Source organism: Serinus canaria, chromosome 18, assembly GCF_022539315.1.
Source record: "Serinus canaria isolate serCan28SL12 chromosome 18, serCan2020, whole genome shotgun sequence".
In the NCBI taxonomy this organism is placed as follows: domain Eukaryota; kingdom Metazoa; phylum Chordata; class Aves; order Passeriformes; family Fringillidae; genus Serinus; species Serinus canaria.
The window spans coordinates 10242618-10266035 of NC_066331.1; the positions used below are offsets into that span (position 1 = coordinate 10242618).

A 23418-nucleotide genomic window follows, 5' to 3' on the forward strand; every position below is an offset into this window, starting at 1 on the left:
ATGCTGCTTCACAGTGGTCAGGCTTGGGAGTCTTCTCAAACTTTAATTCTGGGATTCCATCATAATTAATTGATTATTTGCAGGGGAATCTGCATTTCCTGAACAAACTGGCAAAAGTTTTTGGTTTTTTTTTTCTCCCTGGCAGAGATTTTGTAGAAGAAAAGCTGGGCAGCAAATACGTGGTAGGGAGATCCCTGGATTTTGCAACGACCTTTGAGGAATCAGGGCCTGCCACCCCAATGTTTTTTATCCTGTCCCCAGGAGTGGACCCACTGAAGGATGTGGAGAAACATGGTAAATCAATCCTGTCCCCAGGCACACCACAGCATTGCTATTTATCTGCTGCATTATTATCTTAGCACGACATGCCTGTTTTGTTTGGTTTTTTTTTCCTCATCTCTTTGTAGATAATGAAGTAATTTGTTAAAAATAGATAATTGTGAGAGGATGAGATGGGATTTTGCTTTGGTTTTATTGTTTCTCTTAAAGTTTTTTTTGGATTTTCATCTGAAGTTTAAATTAAATTTGTCTCTTTCCTGCACTGCCTGGATTCCCAGTGTGGTTCACAGTGCAGGGGTCTCTGAGCTGCGTTTGTGCACAACCTGTAATTTACATCAGAGATACCTCACAGGCTGTCAGATGCTCATTGCCAAGAAAGGTTGAACCAGAGGACCCTTCAGGTCCCTTCCAACCTGCTATTCTGTGATTTTATCATCACTAAAATAAGCAACAGCTCCCTGTAACAGATTGCTGCTTTCTGGCAAGGTTTCCAGGTTTCCTGCCATCCCTCCCGAGCTGATTTCCCTGTGGATGGTCAGCTGTGGAGCTGTCAGCTGGCTCCAGAGGCAAAGGGCCTCCTGTGAGATGCCTCCCTTGGGAAGGCCCTGATGCCCCTGTGCCCCAATGGCTGCAGCCACTGCTGTGCTCCAAAGCTGCCCTTGTGTGGAATTTACTCTGGGTCTTGGCTGCACTCTGGAAAAATTCTCATTTTCAGCCTGAATGTCCCTCTGGAGCAGAGGAGTCTGATGCCTTTGGGGTTGGACAGGACAAAACATCATCCAGGCTGGCACAATGACTTGTACTTTCTTTTTCCTCTCCACAATGCACCCAAAATGATGTTTGAGTGAGCCTTTACCAACATTGCCAGCAGCAGCTGTCAGAGCTGTGAAACTTTGCTCATTCTGGGGAATTCTTGGGCTTAGCTTTGCATTTCAGGCTCTTTCTGCCCCCAAACCAGGTGCCATTACTGGAAATTGAAAGAACACCCCCAAAAGAAGCTCCTGTGGTGTCCCTGGCTTCCCTTTGGAGCCACCTTGGTGATCCTGTCTCTCCCTGGTATTTCCTTTAATTGGAATTGTAAAGATGAGCATAGCTGAGCACCTGGGGTTAGCCAGCCAGAAAAGTTACAGCAAGAAGCAGCAAAAAGAGAAGAAATGAAATAAAATCACTGCCACAGAGCAGCTGCACTGGCCTTCCAGCTGCCTCACTGGGGTTTTGCTTGTTAATAATATTTCCCTCTCCTTCATTAGGTTTTATTAAAGTGCAGGATAATTCCTGTGAATGGAAGCCAGCTCCTTGCAGATGCTGCCCACCCTTGGGAGCTTTCATTGGCATCTCAGGGAGGGCCCTGCAGCAAACACTGCTGGGCTGGAAGGGCTTTGTGCCTCCCCTGAGTGCCCATCCCCTCCCCTCTGCAGCCAGCAAGGAGGGAGCAGGGCTGGCACTGCCAGGGCAGGCTCACTGATACCCTTCTGCCGTGGAAATAACAATTCTATTTATTTATTACTCATCCCCTGGCTTGGGGGGGTGTCCTGGCTCTCTGATTTGCCCCATCCCCTCTCCAGACAGAGGATCCTGAAGGCAGAGGAGAAGAACAGCAGCTTTCAAAGCTGGCAGCAGCCAGAGATGGTGGGAAAGAGAGCTGGGAGCCCTGACCTGTGTGGAGAGCTGGATCCCAGGGGAAGCTGTGGTGAGGCTCAGCAGAGAGCTGGAGTTTGGGGGTTTGTTCTCCTCAGGGCCATCTGTCCCCAGTCCTGCACCACGAGATGGTTCCTATGCCTCACAAGACAAATCCTTTCCTTGTTTCTCTCTGAAACCTGCCTGCTTTTGGCAGGAGTTGGGAACTCAGGGCACACCATCTGCAGGAAGGCAAACCTGCACTCAGAGATAAGTGTGAGCAGTCCCCAGGGATCACTGTGGGGATGAGCCCTGGCTCCCTGGCTGAGCCCAGCCCATCCTGGGGATGTCTGTGGGGCTGTTCCCTCCTGCAGCACACACTGGGCTTTCTTCTGAGGTGCACACAGCAGGGAGAGCTGGTTGTGCTGTGAGAGGAGCAGCAGTGTGCTCTGTCTGTGGGGGACAGACCCAAAACCTGGCCAGAGCTGCAGCCATGAGCACAGAAATTCTCTGAGCCACTGGGATGCTCCAGAGGGACCAGGGGAGGCTGAAGGACCATCAGAGACCAGTGAAGGGACAGGAGGAGCTGCAGGGCAGGGAATGGCAGGGCTGTGGGGCTGCACCTGCCTTCAGGATCTGCCTGGAGAGGGGATGGGGCAAATCCCAGAGCCAGGGCACCACCCCAAGCCAGGGGATAGATGAACATCAGTTGTGATTTCCTTTTCCCACCAGCCTGCCCTGGAGGGACACTGGGATCTGTCTGGGTGGCTCCCAAACCACCCCTTCCCATGGGCTTTGCAGAGAAACCTGGAGGGTTTCTCTCTGCTCTCCAAGCCCCAGACACCTGGGAGGCCTTGCTTGAAGAAGCTCCCAGGGATCTGATTTCATTCCAGGTGCTGCACCAGCCTGCATTGCAGGGGCTTTTCCCCACCCAGTGTGGGTGTTCAAAGCCTGGCTAATCAGCAGGAAAAGATTTTAATTTCTGATCCCTGTAAAATGTGTTTTTACACCAGGTTGCAGGGGAATAATGTTCTTTAAACAAGAAGCACTCGGTAATAAGGTACCTCTGTGTGGATGCTGCACTGTAATTGAAAGAGTTTGGGGGAAGCTGCTGCTGGGTGAGCACTTGGGCTAGGAGTGGGTGAGAGCTAGGAGACCTGATATCAGGAGTGTGAAAGCTCCTGTGTGAGGGTTTGGTGCCTGAACTCACTCCTTGTTCCCTCCCAGGGAAGAAGCTGGGCTACACCTTCAACCACGGGAACCTCCACAACGTTTCCCTTGGACAAGGCCAGGAGGTGGTGGCTGAACAAGCTCTGGATGTGGCTGCAAAGGAGGGTCACTGGGTCATCCTCCAGGTAAGGGGCTGGGGGCCAGTTCTGCCCTTCTCCCAGCTTGGTGTCCTCTCTGTGAGGGGACATGGACACAGTGTCACCTGTGTGTCCCAAGCAGCCACCTCTCCCTGGGATCAGGCTCTGTCAGGTTGGGTTTCTCCTCCTGGAGCTGGTGGTGGGCAATTTGAAGAAATCAAGCAAGGGCCTCCTAGGCAGATTAGTCCCTTCACCTACCCAGGGAAGTGAGGGGAAACACAGCAGGAGCTGTGTGGTTGTGTAACTTAAATCAGTATTTCCTCTTTTGGTCCCCTCACAAAAGAGCTGTTTTAGTGTGTGTGGATCTGGACTTGGACTGTCTGGGAAGGAAGAGACAACTTGAAGGAACTTAGCAGGGCCTCCCAGGCAGATTCTGTCTCTACAACTACCCAGGGAAGGGAAGGGGAGCACAGCAAAGGCTGTGAGATTGTGTACCTTAAGTTTGCACCTCCCTGTCGTGGTTTTGGTCCCTTCACAAAATGACTGAAAACCTCAGTGCAAAAGGTAAAGCTGACTTTTATGCTCTGCTTGCTACATACAATGCCACACCTCCTCCAGGGGGAGAAGAATGGGCAAACTGCAATTGGTTTATTAAAGCTGAAATCCCCTCTGTGTTTTTTTTTGCACCCTGAGATCAGTGAAGGAACCATCACGACCCCTTGTACTGGTGGATTGGGACAGGTGTGCACATGCAGGAACCTGTTCCTCACTTCCCTGTGCCTTTGTTTGCTCCATGACTGAATGAAGGCTCTGTTCTGGGAGCCCCTGGACTCATCCTCTGCCCCTGCCCCTCAGAGAGCACGGAGGGGCCACTCAGGGAGGCAACTCTGCAGTGGGGCTGGCTCCCCTGCCTGCTATTCCCAAACTCTCTGAACAGAGAGAGACAATTCCCCCATCCAGGATTTCTCCTGGAGAAGGCAGAGACACAATTCCCTCTCCCTGGATTTCTCCTGGAGAAGGCAGAGACACAATTCCCCCATCCAGGATTTCTCCTGGAGAAGACAGAGACACAATTCCCCCATCCAGGATTTCTCCTGGAGAAGGCAGAGACACAATTCCCCCATCCAGGATTTCTCCTGGAGAAGGCAGAGACACAATTCCCCCATCCAGGATTTCTCCTGGAGAAGGCAGAGACACAATTCCCCCTCCCAGGATTTCTCCTGGAGAAGGCAGAGACACAATTCCCCCATCCAGGATTTCTCCTGGAGAAGGCAGAGACACAATTCCCCCATCCAGAATTTCTCCTGGAGAAGGCAGAGACACAATTCCCCCATCCAGGATTTTTCCTGGAGAAGGCAGAGACACAATTCCCCCTCCCAGGATTTTTTCTGGAGAAGGCAGAGACACAATTCCCTCTCCCTGGATTTTTTCTGGAGAGGGCCGTGAGAAGCACAGAGGGAGAAGAGAAACAGTTCTTACAGTTCTTATCTCTGCTTGCTGCTCCTGTTGTTTGGCACGTGTGGAATGTGTTTTGGAGATTGTTCACTGAGAGGGGTTTGTTAATTGGACCCCAGTGAGGGTTGTTTGGATTGATTGGCCAGTTGGGCCAAAGCTGTGTCCTGACTTTTGGGGACAGTCACAGGTTTCTCTTTAGTATCTCTTTAGTCTAGTTATAACATAGTAATAATGTTATGTAGTAAAGCTTAAAAAAGCAATTGTTCAGCCTCCTGAATCAGGGGTCAGAGCTCATTATTCCCTCCCTTGAGGGAATCAATAGCCCTGAGCATCCCAAACTGGGGGAATGCTGCCAGCTCTCAGCACAGCCCCATTAAACTCCTCAGAGCCTGCTGGGGTGTGGGGGGAGCTCTGCCTCTGTCAGGTGCTCTCTGGAGCCATTCATTTAGGGAGGGTTTGGGTTTGCTGATGTGCACTCGTGATGTCAGCTCTCATTACAGGTTTTGGGAACCCCTCTGATTTCCTTGATGTGGATTATATAAACTTTCATTATCACTGAATTGTTTGCATAAAATTAGATTAAGACAAAGCTCTGAGCCCTGATCTGAGCCCGCAGGCCTGGTTGTGAATTGAAATTAAATATCCTTGATATTTTGATCTTAATTTTTGCCTTTTTTTTTTTTTTTTGCAAGCTCCCTCTGAGGTAAACAACGCTGAGCTCCTCTAGAGCTTTTAATATACAGAGGGCTGCAATCCTGGCATCTGCCTTTGAGGTGGTGCAGATGGAAATATGCAGCTCTTTGAGCCGTTCAGTAATGCAGAGTGAAAAGTTATTTTCTACAGTGCTGGTGTGCTGCTGTAGAGGATCTGTCAGCAGTGCCAGGCTCCGTGTGCTGTTTCAGTGCTAACAGACAAGCACTGGGGGCCTGAAGGGGGTTTATTACATCCATTCCCATCTTCTCTGGTGGTCAGAACAATCAGTAAGAGGTTAGGCAGACACTGAAGGCTGAATCAGAAGAATTCCTCCCTGGCAGGGTGGGCAGGCCCTGGCACAGGGTGCCCAGAGCAGCTGGGGCTGCCCCTGGATCACTGGCAGTGCCCAGGCCAGGCTGGAACAGCCCGGGACAGTGGGAGGTGTCCCTGCATGGCAGGGGTGGGATGGGATGGTTCTGCCACCAGTCAGGGGTGGATCAGAGCAGTATTTGCCATTTGGTTTATCTAGCAAGATCTTTCCTGGGAGGCTTTGGTGACAAATGCCTCACACACAGCTCCAGGAGTGTTTGTACAAGATCTGGAATGACACAGATGACTCAATTTACGAAAGTGCCACAGGATTTGTGGATCATTGCATTAATAATAAAAGAGAGGCCAGAGCAGATCTCAGGGTAATTTTACCCAGATTAATTAAACTCATTATTTGAAGGCTGTATCCCACCCACAGCACAGTTATACCCAGGCTTCCCATTTGTTTTTGAGCAGACAAAAAGCAACTGTTAGCTTTGCTTCTGTGTTTTGCCATCCCTGACCAACAGCTCAGCTCACGTGGAGCAGAGCTCCTCACACACACATTCTCCAGGACAAACACTTGAGGGGATCTCTGGGTGGCTTTTTCACATGTGGCTCATTACTGGTCCTTGATTGGGACCAGACATAATGAGAGTCACGTGCTTGGAGCATTAATGAGCCAGAGAATGAGGTTTGGGAGGTTTTTGTTGGATGACAGGAGCAGGATCACTGCTGTGCTGGGAAGGGCTGTCCTAGGGCCACTTCCTCTCACTCCTGTTGCCTTCTGACACCACAGGAGGCAAAACAAAGACAAAAACACCCTGGGAAAAGTTCCTCAGCTCACTCTGAAAATGGAGATTTTCCTAAATGACTTATTTAATGAGAGAGAACAGCAGAAAGCCTCCCAGTCCTTCATTTCCTTGGGAAGATAATCCCCCTCACCCTGGCAGAGCTTGGCCAGAGCTCCCTGCCCCTCCAGCACCAGTGTTGTTCCTGTCTGGTGGCTTTACCTTTGCTGAGCTCTGGTACAGGGTGCTGACAGATGAGTGAAGCCCACAGCTAAAATTATTCTCTACAAATACAAATGGTCCAACTGCAGAATGGGAGCCCCTGAGGCAAAAGTGCAGCTCTTTAAAGAGCCAGCTCAAGCCCAGCAGCTGCTGTGCTCCTGTCATTGGTGCTGAAGGGCAGAGCTTGATCTCTGAGCTCCACAGAACCCCCATTTATAGCAGCCTCAGCCTCTGGGTCTCCTTAGCAACACTTCAGAGGTTTGGAGGGCTTTGAAGCCAGGGGTAGCATTCCACTGGGGAGGGCAGGCAGAGCTCACTGCCAGCTCCTCGTGGCTCTGGGGGGCAGGAGCAGCTGGGCCCACAGCTGGAGATGCTCTGTCCAGCCTGGAGGAGAGATGATTCCATCACCCTGGATGGTGGGGAGTAAAGACCAGGCTCTCCCAGTGGCGTCTGGTGATGGGGACGACCTGAAATTCAGGAAATTCCATTTAAATGTAAATGGCATCTCTTTTCCCATGTGAATGGCCAAAGAGTGGATGGAGCTGCCCGTGGAGTTTGTGGTGTTTTCATCCTTGGACACGTCCAAAAGCACCTGGAGCTGTTCCTGGGTCGCTGCACTGCCTGGCCCTGCTTTGAGGGCTGGGACTGGGGTGCCAGAGGTGCCTCCAGAGGTGCCCCAGTGACTCTGAGATCTCTGCTTTCCCATGCCCAGCTATCCAGGGATCTGGTTTCCCTGCTGCCTGCAGTGTCCTCTGTGCAGGGAGGAGGGAGCTTTGCACTCAGCCACGAGTTAGCACCAGCTGTGTCTGCTCTGTCTCCCTCTCAGAAGCCTTTGCTGATCCAGTGGCCATCCCAGTCACCAAATGGGCTGGATCAGCTTAGCAGCAAAGACACAGAGAAATTTGTTTGTGTTTGTTCAGATGCATGTTTGAATGCACTGATGCAGGGAAGAGCTCTGACATTAGATATTCCCAATTTAATTGTAGTCTTCACCCATTAGCCCGAATGTCACTTCCCTCTCTTTGTGATCAAGTTAATTTAATTCTTGAGCATCTTTCCATTTTCCTAGGCTGCTGCTTCACTGAGTCAGGTTCATGGATTAAATTGAATAACAGTGAGCTCCTGGAGCAAAACTGTGTGAGATTCATCACTGTATCAGAAATCACAGAATCCCAGGATGGGTTGGAAGGACCTCTGGAGATCATCACCAGCCCCTCTGCTCCAGCAGGGTCACCTGGAGCACAGGTCCAGAGGAGGCTCCAGGATGAGCAGAGGGATGGGGCTGGCACAGCTGGGGTTGTTCAGCCTGAGGAGTGCTCTGGAGTGAACTGAATGTGGCCTGAAGGGCTCTGAGAGAGCTGGAGAGGGACTTTGGACAAGAGATGGGGTACAGGACACAGGGAATGGCTCCCACTGCCAGAGAGTGGGTTTAGATGGGATCTTGGGAAGGAATTGTTCCCTGGCAGGGTGGGCAGGCCCTGGCACAGGGTGCCCCTGGATCCCTGGCAGTGCCCAAGGCCAGGCTGGACACTGGGAGCACCCTGGGACAGTGGGAGGTGTCCCTGCCCGTGACAGGGAGCTGGAATTGGATGAGATTTCAGGTCCCTCCTAACCCAGACCTTTCCATGGTTTTGTGATTCTGACACCACATCCCAGGCCAGGCTGGTGGCATCTCCTGCCTGTGCCATGCCCTGGGCACAGCAGTGCCCTTCCCTGTCCCTTTGGGTCCCCCAGCAGCACGCAGTGAGCAGGGGCAGGGCTGGGCTGGCTCTGGCTGTGCTGCCTGGCTGGCACAGGGATGGAAAAGCAGGGAATGTTTTCCAAGAGGTCTCCCAGAGAACGAGGCATTGTACAGATATCAGGAGTGATTTGTGAGGAGGGAGAGGGGCACTTTGAGGCAGAGCAGGGTCCCCAGGTGCTGCCAGCACTGGGAGGGGAGCATGTGCAGATCCGTGTCCATGTGGTGCTGTCCCTGATGGTTGCCATGGCAACGCGGACTGTGATCTATGTTCTGCCTTGTGCAAACACAGGGGCTCGGCAGGGAACTCCCTAAGGAAAGCCTCTGGTGCTCCCATGGCCCTGCACGTGCAGCCCAGCCCTGCCCACAGCCTCAGCCTGCAGCACTGCCCTGAGAGGGGAAACAGCCTGGGGAAACAGCCTGGGGTGGGATGGGATGGGATGGGATGGGATGGGATGGGATGGGATGGGATGGATGGGATGGGATGGGATGGGATGGGATGGGATGGGATGGGATGGGATGGGATGGGATGGGATGGGATGGGATGGGATGGGATGGGATGGGATGGGATGGGATGGGATGGGATGGGATAGGATGGGATGGGGGCATGGAACAGTGTGGGTGTGGGTGGTCAGTGGGGATGGTCGGAGAGCAGGGGATGGGCAGTGTAGGTGGTCAGTGTACAGTGGAAGGTCAGAGTGGATGGTCATTGCACAGAGGGTGCTCAGTGTGGAGGGTCAGTGGGCATGGTCAGTGCACAGGGGATGGTCAGTGTGCAGGCATGGTCAGTGCACAGGGATGGTCAGTGCACAGGGGATGGTCAGTGTGCAGGGATGGTCAGTGCACAGGGGATGGTCAGTGTGCAGGGGATGGTCAGTGTGCAGGGATGGTCAGTGTGCAGGGATGGTCAGTGTGCAGGGATGGTCAGTGTGCAGGGATGGTCAGTGTTCAGGGATGGTCAGTGCACAGGGGATGGTCAGTGGCAGGGATGGTCAGTGCAGGGATGGTCAGTGTGCAGGGATGGTCAGTGTTCAGGGGATGGTCAGTGTTCAGGGGATGGTCAGTGCACAGGGGATGGTCAGTGCACAGGGGATGGTCAGTGCACAGGGGATGGTCAGTTTGCAGGGATGGTCAGTGCACAGGGGATGGTCAGTGTGCAGGGGATGGTCAGTGTTCAGGGGATGGTCAGTGCACAGGGGATGGTCAGTGTTCAGGGGATGGTCAGTGTGCAGGGATGGTTAGTGCACAGGGGATGGTCAGTGTGCAGGGGATGGTCAGTGTTCAGGGGATGGTCAGTGTGCAGGGATGGTCAGTGTGCAGGCATGGTCACTGTGCAGGCATGGTCAGTGTTCAGGGATGGTCAGTGCACAGGGGATGGTCAGTGTGCAGGGATGGTCAGTGTGCAGGGATGGTCAGTGCACAGGGGATGGTCAGTGTGCAGGGATGGTCAGGACAGGGGTGTCAGGCAGGGATGGTCAGTGTTCAGGGGATGGTCAGTGTTCAGGGATGGTCAGTGCACAGGGGATGGTCAGTGTGCAGGGATGGTCAGTGTGCAGGGGATGGTCAGTGCACAGGGGATGGTCAGTGTGCAGGGATGGTCAGTGCACAGGGGATGGTCAGTGTGCAGGCATGGTCAGTGTGCAGGGATGGTCAGTGCAGGGATGGTCAGTGCAAGGGATGGTCAGTGTGCAGGGGATGGTCAGTGTGCAGGGGATGGTCACTGTGCAGGGGATGGTCAGTGTGCAGGGATGGTCAGTGCACAGGGGATGGTCAGTGCGCAGGGGATGGTCAGTGTGCAGGGATGGTCAGTGCACAGGGGATGGTCAGTGTGCAGGGATGGTCAGTGCACAGGGGATGGTCAGTGTGCAGGCATGGTCAGTGTGCAGGGATGGTCAGTGTGCAGGGATGGTCAGTGCACAGGGGATGGTCAGTGTGCAGGGATGGTCAGTGCACAGGGGATGGTCAGGTGCAGGCATGGTCAGTGTGCAGGGATGGTCAGTGCACAGGGGATGGTCAGTGTGCAGGGATGGTCAGTGCACAGGGGATGGTCAGTGCACAGGGATGGTCAGGTGCAGGGATGGTCAGTGTGCAGGGATGGTCAGTGCACAGGGGATGGTCAGTGACAGGGATGGTCAGTGCAGGGATGGTCAGTGCACAGGGGATGGTCAGTGCACGGGGATGGTCAGTGCAGGGGATGGTCAGTGTCAGGGATGGTCAGTGCACAGGGGATGGTCAGTGTGCAGGGATGGTCAGTGTGCAGGGATGGTCAGTGCACAGGGGATGGTCAGTGCACAGGGGATGGTCAGTGCAGTGGTCACAGGGATGGTCAGTGCACAGGGGATGGTCAGTGCAGGTGCAGGTCAGGGATGGTCAGTGCAGGGATGGTCAGTGCACAGGGGATGGTCAGTGTGCAGGGGATGGTCAGTGTGCAGGGATGGTCAGTGACAGGGGATGGTCAGTGCAGGGATGGTCAGTGCACAGGGGATGGTCAGTGTGCAGGGATGGTCAGTGCACAGGGGATGGCAGTGCAGGGGATGGTCAGTGCAGGGATGGTCAGTGTGCAGGGATGGCTGTGCAGGGGATGGCAGTGCAGGGATGGTCAGTGTGCAGGGATGGTCAGTGCACAGGGGATGGTCAGTGTGCAGGGATGGTCAGTGTGCAGGGATGGTCAGTGCACAGGGGATGGTCAGTGTGCAGGGATGGTCAGTGTGCAGGGATGGTCAGTGCACAGGGGATGGTCAGTGTGCAGGGATGGTCAGTGTGCAGGGATGGTCAGTGCACAGGGGATGGTCAGTGTGCAGGGAATGGTCAGTGTGCAGGGGATGGTCAGTGCACAGGGGATGGTCAGTGTGCAGGGATGGTCAGTGCACAGGGGATGGTCAGTGTGCAGGGGATGGTCAGTGCACAGGGGATGGTCAGTGCACAGGGGATGGTCAGTGTGCAGGGGATGGTCAATGTGCAGGGATGGTCAGTGTGCAGGCGATGGTCAGTGTGCAGGGATGGTCAGTGTGCAGGCATGGTCAGTGTGCAGGCATGGTCACTGTGGAGGGGATGGTCAGTGTGCAGGGTCACTGTGGGTGGTCAGCATGCAGGGGGCTGTTTCACATTGCCCACTCTGGCTCGTTATTGATAACTGCTCATCTCTCAATTACTGATCACTGACACATCTCTCAGTTACTCTGACCATGTGCTCTCATTAGATGTGTTCTTTCAGGTTTTGTTACCTGTCTGCTGAGAATTAATTTGCAGAGTTTCTTTCCAACCTGTGAATCCCTTCTGCAGCGTCCCTGTCTGGCCTGGGCAGATATATTTATTTGAATTATGAATTCTTAGTACCAGCCCATGTTTGGCTGCATCTATTCCTCTTTTTCATCCCTTCTATCACAAAAGGACAGGATATAAATGCACTCAATTATCACTGGACTGGAAATATTCCCTAAGTTGGCTGTTAGCAGGCAGTGATACCCACAAATAATGATCACTGGTGTCATGTCAACACAAGCAAAAGCAATTATTTTTGAGGCATCTAACACCACAAAAGCAGATGTGGGAAGAAACTACCAATTAGAGATGAAAACACTTAAGGTCAGATATGCAGACTATGATTAAACTGATACTTAATGCACGATTTTTCTTTTGATATTTTGTTTGAGCTCTTTCCCAGTTTTATTAAATCTCTGTGGTGTTGGCAGTACTTTGGTTGCAGGTTTCAGTCCACTCCTACCTGATTGTCTGACTTGTGTTTGTAGAATGAATGGGTTGTGTGGAGCCTGGGGATGATCTCATCTCCCAAGATCCTGAAATCCTGAGTGCATCAGGCCAGCAGTGGTGCAGCAGCACTCAGGTGGAATTGCATTTTGCCTACTGCTCCTCACACAGTCCTTGTTTGTGAGAAAACAACCCCAGAACAATCCCTCTGCCCAGGTACCTCCTCTCAGCTCCCCCCACAGCCCAGACTCCATCTCATCCACGCAGTGAGAGCACAACCCTAAATCACTTCAGGTGAGGAGACTGAATTTCTGCAGTTCTAAATAAAAATATTGTTCCCAGCCACGTCAGTCAGATTTGGGGCAGCAGAACTGGAGGCAGCAAAGTGTCTGTGGCTTCCCCAAACAGCAATTCTCTCGGCTCACACCCTCTGGTCCCTCTCTGAGTGCTGACCCATCCCTCCAGCAGGTTCAAATCCTGACACAAGTGACAGCAGCCACCACTGCCCCAGCCTAAAGCACCTCAGCTTTTCCTTTCCACAGTGTTCATCCTCTTCTCCAGTCCCAGCTGGGATCTGTCCATCCCTCTGAAGCCTCCCAGAGGCACCTGGAAAGCCAACAGAGCTTTCTGTGCTCCCTTGGGGGAGCCCCTGGGGTGTCCCTCTGTGGCACCAGCCCCTGGCACTGCCAGCCCAGCCCAGCACATCCACAGCCTTGGGGAAGGGGGCAGGGTCTTGGAACAGGGACCACCACCCCTGGAAGGGCTCAAAACCGTGTGGCTGTGGCACCTGGGACCTGGGTTCCTGCTGAGCATGCTGGTGCTGTGGGGTGATGGATTTGCTGATTTTAAAGCTTTTTTTTAAAGCTTCTTTCCAGCATTAACAATTCTGTTTCTCTCTGCGACTTCCAGCTCAGCTGCACTCTGTGGTTCTCTCAACTCCCCAAACACCCTGAAGCAGTAAATTGGCAGTTTAGTTCTGTGTCACATGAAAATGCACTTCCACTTTCTTGCAGCCTGCTCTGCTCACCCTTCACTCCCTCCCTCCACCCCAGGCTCTGCTCTCTCCAGATGGGTGAGTCCCTCCTGATGGAGTGTCTCTTTTTGAGGGAGTTAAATCCTTCAAGATTTAAGAGCAGTGGGAGCTGGGTGCTGCTTACAAGATGAAGGCCCACCATGGATTTATGGAGTGGCAAAATCCCGTTTGCAGCTTTATTCTCTGTTCCTGTGCTCTTGCATTGCTAAGCACTGAACTGCTGTTTGCAGGAAATAACTGTGAGGACTCTGAGCTCTCTTCCCTGAGTGATAATAGTTAATTTTGAAGCCATCAGGGTGTGTATCTGTAGCTGGGGATGTTTTCCTGAGTGCATTACTTTGCATCTATCACCAGTGAATTCCTGCTGCAGTGTCATTGCCAGTCACTTAGAATGATGGCATCCTCCCTCAGCTCTTCACTACCAGGCTTTATTTGCAAGACTTGAAATGGCTTTGTCTTATGAGTTATTTTGTCAGCTCACCAATCATTTGCTCTTTCAGATGCTTTTTTGATATGGTGGGGAGTTAAAACTCCAGCAGCAGCCTCCTTACCCCTGTTGGCTGTGTTTTAGCTGCTTGGTAGCCTGTGAGACCTTCCCTTTTACCTGCAGCAATACTGGTTTGGGGAAGATAAAGAGCTGGTACTGATCAAAATCCACACCTGGGGGACCCCACAGAGACAATTCCTGCTCCAGGTGTGGGGGTGCCTGGCGAAATCCCCTCTCCAGCCCCCAGAGAGGAATTGATGGGGATGAGCTGCTGTGGTTAACCCCAGGTGGAAACTGAGCCCCACCTGCTGCTCCCTCACTGCCCAGGGGTGGAGGGGGCAGAATGGGGGGTTAAAAGGAGATTGGGATCCAGGCAATGCAACAGGGAAAGCCCAAGCTGCCCAGGCAGGGAAGCCAAGTAAGGAATTCATTCCCCATTTCCCTGGGCAGGCAGGGGCTCTGTCACACCCTGTGGTGACTGGGGAAGGCAAACACCCTCCCTACCAACATTCCTGCCTTCTCCTGCTCCTGCTGAGCAGCATTCCATGGGCTGGGACAGCTGGGACAGCTCCTTGTCCCCCAGGCTGGATGTGGCCGTGTCCACCCTGCCCAGCAGGGACTGACCCCTCCAGTGTCCAGCACTGCTCCAACCCAGCCTGGGGCAGCTCCTGGGGACAGGAACAGCACCTCCACCCCACCCACCCACCCACCAGCCCAGACTGTGATATCCTCAGGTATCTGAGCTCTCCAAAACAGGTGGGAGCTTTGAGATTGCTGTTCTTTCCTAAGTGATGCTGTTGGGGAGTGACTCCTGTCCTGCTGGGGCCCCTGCCAGGCTGGCTGCTGCCTCCTGAGCTGTGCTGCCCACCCTGCATGTGTGGGGTCCTTTTGGGGGAGCCCATCTGCTCCCAGAGACCTCTTCTTATTTATTGCCTCATGGGCTCCTCTGAACAGCTCTTCATCTGCTGCTTCAGTTTAAGAGTCCTTGCAACAATTAGGAGATTGAAGCATCTGTTACATGAGGAGAGGCTGGGGTTATTTGACCTCCAAAAGCTGGGGTTTGGCTCAGAGACAGCAGGGGTTTGGAAAATTTGGGTTATTGGGGTGTTTAAATCCCTTCTGGTAGAAGAGGGAGTCAAAATCTTCATAGTGGTGCTGAGTGAAAGAGCAAGAAGCAAAGGGTTAAAATTGAGACACAGATTTCCCTTAAACATTCATTTCAGTTCACTATCTCATACTAATTTTTCATTTAATTTCTTTTTACTGTGAGTGTGAGCTGGCACACACTGCCCAGACAGGTTGTGGAGACTTTAACCTTGCAAATATCCAAAAATCCAACTGGACCCTGCTAAAAAGCTGCTCTGAGTGACCCTGCTGGGATGGATCATCTCCAGGGGCATCTCCAGCCTCAGGGTTTCAGTGATTCCACCAGGCTGGAGCAGTGAGAGCCTCCCCTGGCTCTGCAGGGAATATTCCTGCAAATTTGGGCTGCTTTGGGCTGGCTTGGCCTTCCATGGGCTCTCCCTGCAGACCTTGATCATGTTACAGTTTTATTGACTCTCTGGTAGGTTCCTGGCTTCTGGAAAAGGCTTTTTTATTAGCTTTTATGGTTTTCAAAAAATTGCTTCTTGTAAGTACTTTTTGACTTTACCATGGCTGGCTTTTGTGATCTTTTCTGTTTTTCTCATTTGGACACAACTTCCACTTTCTGAGGAATGTAATTTTACTCCTCATAATCTCCATTACTCTGCTATTTAACCATGAGAGCTCTTTCTGGCCCCATTTCTAGGTGATATCTATTTATTCTCAGCCTCTAATACGGTTCCTTTATGTAATTTCTTTGCCACCTCCAAGCAGTTTATCTTTCTGGCGGCTGCTTTTAATTTAGCTTTAGCAAGTTCCTTGTCCTTTCTTGGGCTGGGATAAATCACCATCCCAAGTGCCTGTGAACACAGCCAGTTTGGATTGCACACCTGCCTCCAACACAAGGGTGGTTTAGCCCACAAATCCCTCTCCTAATATAACAAAAAAGCTGTTTTCTTGCTTGGAAACTAGAATGCTGTATAGGACTCCAGGGGAAAAACTGAGGCTTAACTTCATCCATTTCACCATCTCCCCACAATTCTGCCTGATCTTCTGAGGGATGTGTCCAATTAGTTGCATGAATAAATAAATCCTTTTGTGTTAAAGGACTTTGTGAAATCACCTGCTTGACTTGTTTGCCCAGGAGCTCCTATGGAGGGTCCTCACTGTAATTGTGATCAAAATGGACAAATGTTTTTATCTGAGATCAGTGGGGCTGGGGGGAGGAATGACAACTCTGCTCCCCAGGAATAACAATTTTTCTCCCCAGGAATAAGCTCAGCTGGTATTGCTGAAATGAGGAGAATTCCAGCACTGAGAGCCCAACCAGCCCAGCTGTGACTTGCTGCTCTGCTGCTGATTTATACTGATTATTTTGAATTTTCAAATGTTCTTGCTGCACCTGAGTCTTTGGGGCTGGGAGCTGCACACAGGCACCCCTGTCTTCAGTCTTTTAGTTGGTTAGAGTGATTTTGAGATATGTTAGAAAGTTTTTTTTTCAGCTTCAGTCAAAGAAGGAGTTAGAGCTTTTCAGTTTTTGGTTTTAAGGTTGTTTATTGTATCTTATCTATAATTTTTTTGTTGTTGTTTAGCCAAGGTCTGCTCAGCAAGACAGTCTGAGACACTTTGCTCACTTCTAGGGTGGTGTTATTTTTTTTATATTGAAAACTACCTGTACAATATTTACAATTACTTTCTAATACTTATCACTTATGTTAGACAGTGAGCTTCTACTCTCATTTAAAAGTGCTAACATTGCAGCAGAAGATGGAGGCTAAAAAGAAGAAGAAGGAGAAAGGTTGCACACACTCAGATTCTTCTATTTTGTTCTTTGAACTTCTAAAAACTTAAAAAATTATTTTTCACTTTGTGATAAATTCACTGTCATTTTACTTAAACTGTCTTGGCTTGCAGATCTTCAAATAAGGTTGGTAACCTGCTCTGTGGGTCAGAATCAAAACTACAGCTGTCTTGGGCTTTGTGCTGGGGTCTCTGAGCCTTCTGGCAGGGGTCTTGGCCGTCTAGGGCAGCTAGAGGGATGTCCTGAATTCTGACACCCCTGGGCCAAGTCCCAAATTCCATGGGGAATCCATCAGCGGGATGGATTTAGTGCCTGCTCAGCACAGGGGGGTGTGATGGGGGAACTGAGCAAGCCTTGTCCCTTTGTCCCTGCCAGAACATCCACCTGGTGGCCAAGTGGCTGAGCTCCCTGGAGAAGAGGCTGGAGCAGCTCAGCCAGGGCAGCCACCGGGATTTCCGCGTGTTCCTCAGCGCCGAGCCGGCGCCGTGCCCGGAGAGCCACATCATCCCCCAGGGCATCCTGGAGAACTGCATCAAAATCACCAGCGAGGCACCCACGGGCATGCACGCCAACCTGCACAAGGCCCTGGACAACTTCAGCCAGGTGGGAGCCTGCTTGGTGTGCTGGAGCTGAAGGGACCCCTTGGGACAGAGCAGGGCAGGATCCCATCCCTGCAGGACTCCCTGGGAACAGCCCGTGGGCCCCAGGGCAGGATGGAGCATGGGGCTTGGGTATGACCCCATTGCCCTCAAGGGCTGAGGGCTGAGTGCTCGTGTTGCTGCTGATTCCTGTCCTGGGGACACTGAGTCCCTTGTCCTGACACTCCCTCACACCCAGCCCTCATAGCAGGCTCTGAAGGTGCCCTCAGCCCTCACCCCGCTCTTTAGGATCCCTGGTGCTGAGATCATTGCAGCTGTCCATCCAGCCCGTGGCTGTGCTGGGATCACACTCTGCAGCTCTTGCAGGGCTCTATTCTCTGGGGAGAAATCTCTGCTTGGCTTTTGTGAAGCCCCACCTGCAGTGCTGAGTGCCACTCTGGGGCCCCAAACACAGCTGGAACAAGTCCAGAGGAGGCAGCTGAGTTGGTCAGAGGGCTGGGGCACCTCTGCTGAGGAGAGAGGGAGAGAGAGCTGAGATTGTTCAGCCTGGAGGAGAGAAAAGTCCAGGGACATTTTCCAGCACCTAAAGGGGCTCCAAGAGAGCTGGAGAGGGACTTGGGACAAGATCCTGGAGGGACAGGACAAGAGGAAGGGCTTCAAATTGAAGAAGGGTAGATCTACATTGGATATTGGGAAGAAATTCTTGGCTGTGAGGGTGGGCAGGCCCTGGCACAGGGTGCCCAGAGCAGCTGGGGCTGCCCCTGGATCCCTGGCAGTGCCCAAGGCCAGGCTGGACACTGGGGCTGGGAGCACCTGGGACAGTGGGAGGTGGCCCTGGGACAGTGGGAGGTGTCCCTGCCATGGCAGGGTGGCACTGGATGGGCTTTGATCCCTTCCAACCCAAACCATTCTGTGATGCTCTCCATAAAGTTTCTTGTTATTTGGGATGAGGCAAGAGCAGCCCCAAGCAGTTGTGGACCCTGGGTCATGGGGCAGCTCACAGCTGGTTTTGCACTCGGATGTTGGTGTGGAGAGAATCCCAAGAGCAGGAGGGAACGTTGCTGAGCAGGTGTGGGGGAAGGCACCCTGCAAGGATGAATGCCAGTGGTCAGGGAAGATTATTCCGTACTTATCTACTGCCATTCATCATCCTGAGCTCCACAAAATGTCCTGGAGTACAAGGGAGGGGAGAACCTTCACCCTGAGTAACATTTTCATCTTGCCTCTGCTCATTTCAATCAATAGTAATTAGCATTTTCTAAATTGCTGGAGGATTATGAAACATCTCTTATCAGAAATCCTGAAGCGAGTGGGTGGGGTCCCTTTTACACCTCATTTCCCTGCTTTATACAGAAGAGATGTTCAAATTTAGCTTTCAGCTGAAGGCTACAAAGAAGGTCCTTTATTCTGTGCAGGGGAAATTGTTCTGCTTTGTAGCTGAAGAAGAATTGACAACTGAAGAGAGGCCGAATGAGAATGAACTGGGTTGTTCTAGGGATGTTTCCTGAAATGAGAAAGGTGTTCTGCACATATTTGAAGCAGTTCTTCATCACAATGCTGACAAAGGGAGCTTAGAGTGCTGCCTAATCTAGGGGAAAACAGGTTTTGGGATGTTCTTGACTGTCACGTGCCCTTGATCAATGAATTGCACTCTCCAGAGTAATGGATTCCCCCTTTCCTGCACAGACCCTGAGCTCTGTGGTGCTCTCAGAGGATTAAAGGTCTAATATGGCATTTTTTAAAGATAAACGGTGGACAGGTCTTGGAGCAACCTGGGATAGTGGAAAGTGTCCCTGCCCATGGTAGAGGGGCTGAAAAACATGGAATTTAGGGTCCCTTCCAGCAGAGAATTCTGTGATTCTGTGGCTCCCTCCCCATCTTCCTGGTGAGGGATGTTGAGCACATGCAGGTGATGGGGCGATGAGTGGGTGCACGTGTCCTTCCTTCCCTGTCTGTGCTCCTGTGCAAAGCCATTTGGAGCTGGGAACAGCAAATATTAATAAAGTCAGAAAATAATTGCTAGAGTTTGCCAATAAATCTGCAATGCAAAGCCACTGCATTTGAAATACGTGTGTGTGTGTGTGTGTGATACAATAATGAACTGCAGGACAACTTGGTCAGCCTCTTGTCCTAGGTAACCAGTGTCAGCAGGGGAGGTTCAGGCTGGATGTTAGGAAAAAAATTCTAAAGCAGAAGGTTGGTAAAGCTTGGCTGCCAAGGAAGTGGTGGAGACACATCCCTGTAATTGTTCAAAAAATATGGTTCACAGTCAGTTGTGCAAGGAGGTATTTGGCTGAAGGTTGAACTTGATCGTTTGGGGGCGTTTCCCAGCCTTGACCTGTGATTCTTTGATTCACCCTGTCCAAAGCCCAGCGTGTTTGGTCTCCCTGGGAGTCGCTGAGGCTGAGGGCAGCTGTCCTGTGTTGCAGGACACCCTGGAGATGTGCAGCCAGGAGAAGGAGTTCAGGAGCATCCTCTTTGCCCTGTGCTATTTCCATGCGGTGGTGGCGGAACGGCGCAAGTTCGGCCCCCAGGGCTGGAACCGCCCGTACCCCTTCAGCACCGGGGACCTCACCATCTCTGTCAACGTGCTCTACAACTACCTGCAGGCCAGCTCCAAGGTGGGGGCTCCACGGGGGGGCTCTCTGGGGGCTTTGAAGCTGTCCTGCAATGCCATTTCCTTGGCATCTTTGGGTTTAGAACCTCACAGCTCGGGTCGCTTCCAGGAGGAGATGGGAGACCTCAGTGCCACCCGCACTGTGCTGTGCCCCAGCTTTCCTGGGGTAGGATTTAACTCCTGCCTGATGTTTGTTTGCTGAGGGGGGAGCCCTGAGGGTGCAGGGCAGTGCCTGGGTTCAGCCCAGCCTGCTCCACGCCCAGGTCCCCTACGATGACCTGCGCTACCTCGTGGGTGAGATCATGTACGGAGGTCACATCACGGATGACTGGGACAGGCGGCTCTGCAGAACCTACCTGGAAGAGTTTATCAAGCCAGAAATGCTGGAGGGAGAGCTCTGCCTTGCTCCTGGATTTCCTCTGCCAGGGAACATGGATTATAATGGCTATCACCAGGTAAGCTCTTTGTTTGCTGGCATTATTTACACATGTAAATGGAATGTCTTCCCTTACTGGCCCAAAATCTGCCTTAGGAGGCAGGAACAGGGCTGTAGTGCTCCTGCACCGTTCCTCTTATTTCCTATTATGTTGTGTTCCTGTGGATGTTTCAGCATTCCCCTGGATGAACCAAGTCTAATGGTAATTTGCTACTTCATCATGGGCTCATTCTGTTCATGCATGAATAGAGCAACTGTATTGGTGCTCGAGACTTAAGTGGGGCTCCTGGAAAATTACATCCACATACTGTTTGCTAGAATGGCCCTTTCAAGCTCTTTTTATCATCAGTTTTGATGAGAATCACTGAAGGGTCTTGTTGATCTACTTACTGATCTCATCTGCTCTTCGTACACAAATGCAGAGGCACATCAGGCTGGTTTTGTTCATAAAACTTAACTACTGGAAGCTCAATTCCCACAAGAGATTTCAGGATGCTGATGCTGAAATGCACAGCAGATAATTGCTAGAGAAGGTCCAGCCTGAGACACGGAGCCAAGCTGAACTCCAGCAATTACAGAATTTTCCCAGCAGGAGCAGAAGCAGCTCTGTAAACATTTGTACTCTCCTTCCTCCATCGCTTCCCTGGTGTTTCAGCCACAGCCAGAGCTGGTTCAGCCAGGCTGACCTCTTGGGGGGATGACTCCAGCACTGAAGCTCTGCAGGCCAAGTGCCCTGGGCTGTTCCTAACGTGCTCCTGAATGTCTCTGTGCAGTACATAGACGATGCCCTGCCTCCAGAGTCCCCCTACCTGTACGGCCTCCACCCCAACGCCGAGATCGGGTTCCTGACGCAGCGCTCGGAGCGGCTCCTGCGCACCGTGCTGGAGCTGCAGCCCCGGGACAGCAGCACGGGCCAGGGAGCTGTGGGCACCCAGGAGGAGATGGTGAGAGTGCTCAGGGACATTGGGCACCCAGGAGGAGATGGTGAGAGTGCTCAGGGGCAGGGGGCACCCAGGAGGAGATGGTGAGAGTGCTCGGGGGCAGGGGGCACCCAGGAGGAGATGGTGAGAGTGCTCAGGGGCTGGGGGCACCCAGGAGGAGATGGTGAGAGTGCTCAGGGGGAGAGAGCATCCAGGAGGAGATGGTAAGAGTGCTCAGGGGCTGGGGGCACCCAGGAGGAGATGGTGAGGGTGCTCAGGGGCAGGGGGCACCCAGGAGGAGATGGTGAGAGTGCTCGGGGGCAGGGGGCACCCAGGAGAAGATGGTGAGAGTGCTCAGGGGCTGGGGGTACCCAGGAGGAGATGGTGAGAGTGCTCAGGGGGAGAGGGCATCCAGGAGGAGATGGTGAGAGTGCTCAGGGGCAGGGGGCACCCAGGAGGAGATGGGGAGGGTGCTCAGGGGCTGGGGGCACCCAGGAGGAGATGGTGAGGGTGCTCAGGGGGAGAGGGCATCCAGGAGGAGATGGTGAGAATGCTCAGGGACATTGGGCACCCAGGAGGAGATGGTGAGAGTGCTCAGGGGGAGAGGGCATCCAGGAGGAGATGGTGAGAGTGCTCAGGGGGAGAGGGCACCCAGGAGGAGATGGTGAGAGTGCTCAGGGGCAGGGGGCACACAGGAGGAGATGGTGAGAGTGCTCAGGGGCAGGGGGCACCCAGGAGAAGATGGTGAGAGTGCTCAGGGGCTGGGGGCACCCAGGAGGAGATGGTGAGAGTGCTCAGGGGGAGAGGGCATCCACAGGAGGAGATGGTGAGAGTGCTCAGGGGCAGGGGGCACCCAGGAGGAGATGGGGAGGGTGCTCAGGGGCAGCTGCTGGGGTTTGATGCCTCTCTCATCCATCACACTTGTCCATAGTTCTGTGTTCTGCCTCTGCCTGCCTAAAGCCTGGTTTTATGCAGAACATCACCCTGGTGGGATGTAACTGAGTGTTGGCAGGAACAGGACAGTGCCTCTTAATTACCCCGTGCTGCAGAGCCTTCGTTATCATCCTCTGAAGGTGTTGCAAATAAACCTTTCACTGAGCAGCAGTCCCTGTGCACCCCCTGTGACTGGCATAGCAATGGGCCCCTGGCACACTGCCTGCCACCCACAGCGTGCCACCCAGAGCTCAGCCCTCCTCCTGCTGCTGCCACCGTGTCCCCCCAGCTCCCCAGGGCCTTGTAGTTCCTTATTTCCAGCTGAACTCCTTTGCTACACCTCTGTCCTGGGCTGATCTCAGCCCTCCCTGTGGAAACTCACAGCTCATTAAAACAGGGCCCAAACATCCCTGACAAGATCTGGAATCAGCCAACACGTGCTCAGGTTTTTCCTCCTGCAGTCTTAAGGTGCCTGCTCTGTGCTTGAAGATTTGCAATTTAATGAATGGCTAATTGCAGCTCATATAAAGCTGTGGTTTCACACGAGTTTCCTTTGGCTTGGTGTGAAGCTGGGGAACTGACTGCCTTCCCTAAGGGGCTCCTAGAAGTGCCCAGCATGGTCAATTTTCAGTTCATACTGGAATTTGAGGTGATGGGAATAATCCAGGGGTAGCAAAGCCAAACAAGATATTCAGAGATAGCAAATGTGAGTTCCTCTTCTCCCCTCCCACTCCTTTTGCTATTGAAACACAAATAAACTCCTCAACCTAGAGAAGCAAAATGATCAGGGAGTGCCCCAGCAGTGGTGTCACAGGTCATGGCCACCCTGCAAACTGCTGGTGACAATCAAGACTCTCACAGGAACACAGAAGTCCTCATGGCTCTGTCTGGGAATAAAATCTGCTGAGAGCAAGCACAGTGTGACCTCAGTGCCCTGCCTTGTGCCTGGGGACACACTCCCAGGGCTCATTTTCTTCCTGAAGTGATCTCTGTCATTTTCCAAGCTGTCCCTTCCTCCTGGTCCTTGGATGGGAGTGAGCAAAGCCTTGTCTCAGCTCCTCCACTGAAGGATTTCCAGCCCTGTTTTGGCCGAGGTGATTTTAGGGAGCTCCCAGAGAAAATGTGAGCCTGTCATTTTCCCGAGGCTCTGACAAGTCCAGTTCCTCCCACAGCCTTCTGAGGTCACACTACAGCAAACGAGCTGCAATTGCTGTGAAGGAATCAGAGCCACAGGCACTTGCAGGGGAATTTCAAATGAGCAGATATTTCTGTGGTGCCCCCGAGGTGCAGCTGAGGAGCTTCTCCAGCTTTAGCCACCTGTGTGGCTGCAGTACCAGCCCACACATCATCACTGATGGGAGCTGAGGGCTGGGAAGAGCAGCAACAGGAG

General features: G+C 52.5%; 1 protein-coding gene across 1 annotated transcript in view; it reads left to right on the plus strand.

Moving 5' to 3' along the window:
* DNAH9 (dynein axonemal heavy chain 9) overlaps nucleotides 1-23418 on the plus strand; it is a 148111-nt gene that overhangs the window by 110978 nt on the left and 13715 nt on the right. The window contains exons 59-64 of the mRNA XM_018924172.3: nucleotides 146-294; nucleotides 3124-3251; nucleotides 16899-17126; nucleotides 19552-19743; nucleotides 20003-20194; nucleotides 20949-21119. Of these exons, the coding sequence (XP_018779717.3) occupies nucleotides 146-294; nucleotides 3124-3251; nucleotides 16899-17126; nucleotides 19552-19743; nucleotides 20003-20194; nucleotides 20949-21119 (1060 nt within the window). The remainder of the gene's footprint in view (nucleotides 1-145; nucleotides 295-3123; nucleotides 3252-16898; nucleotides 17127-19551; nucleotides 19744-20002; nucleotides 20195-20948; nucleotides 21120-23418) is intronic.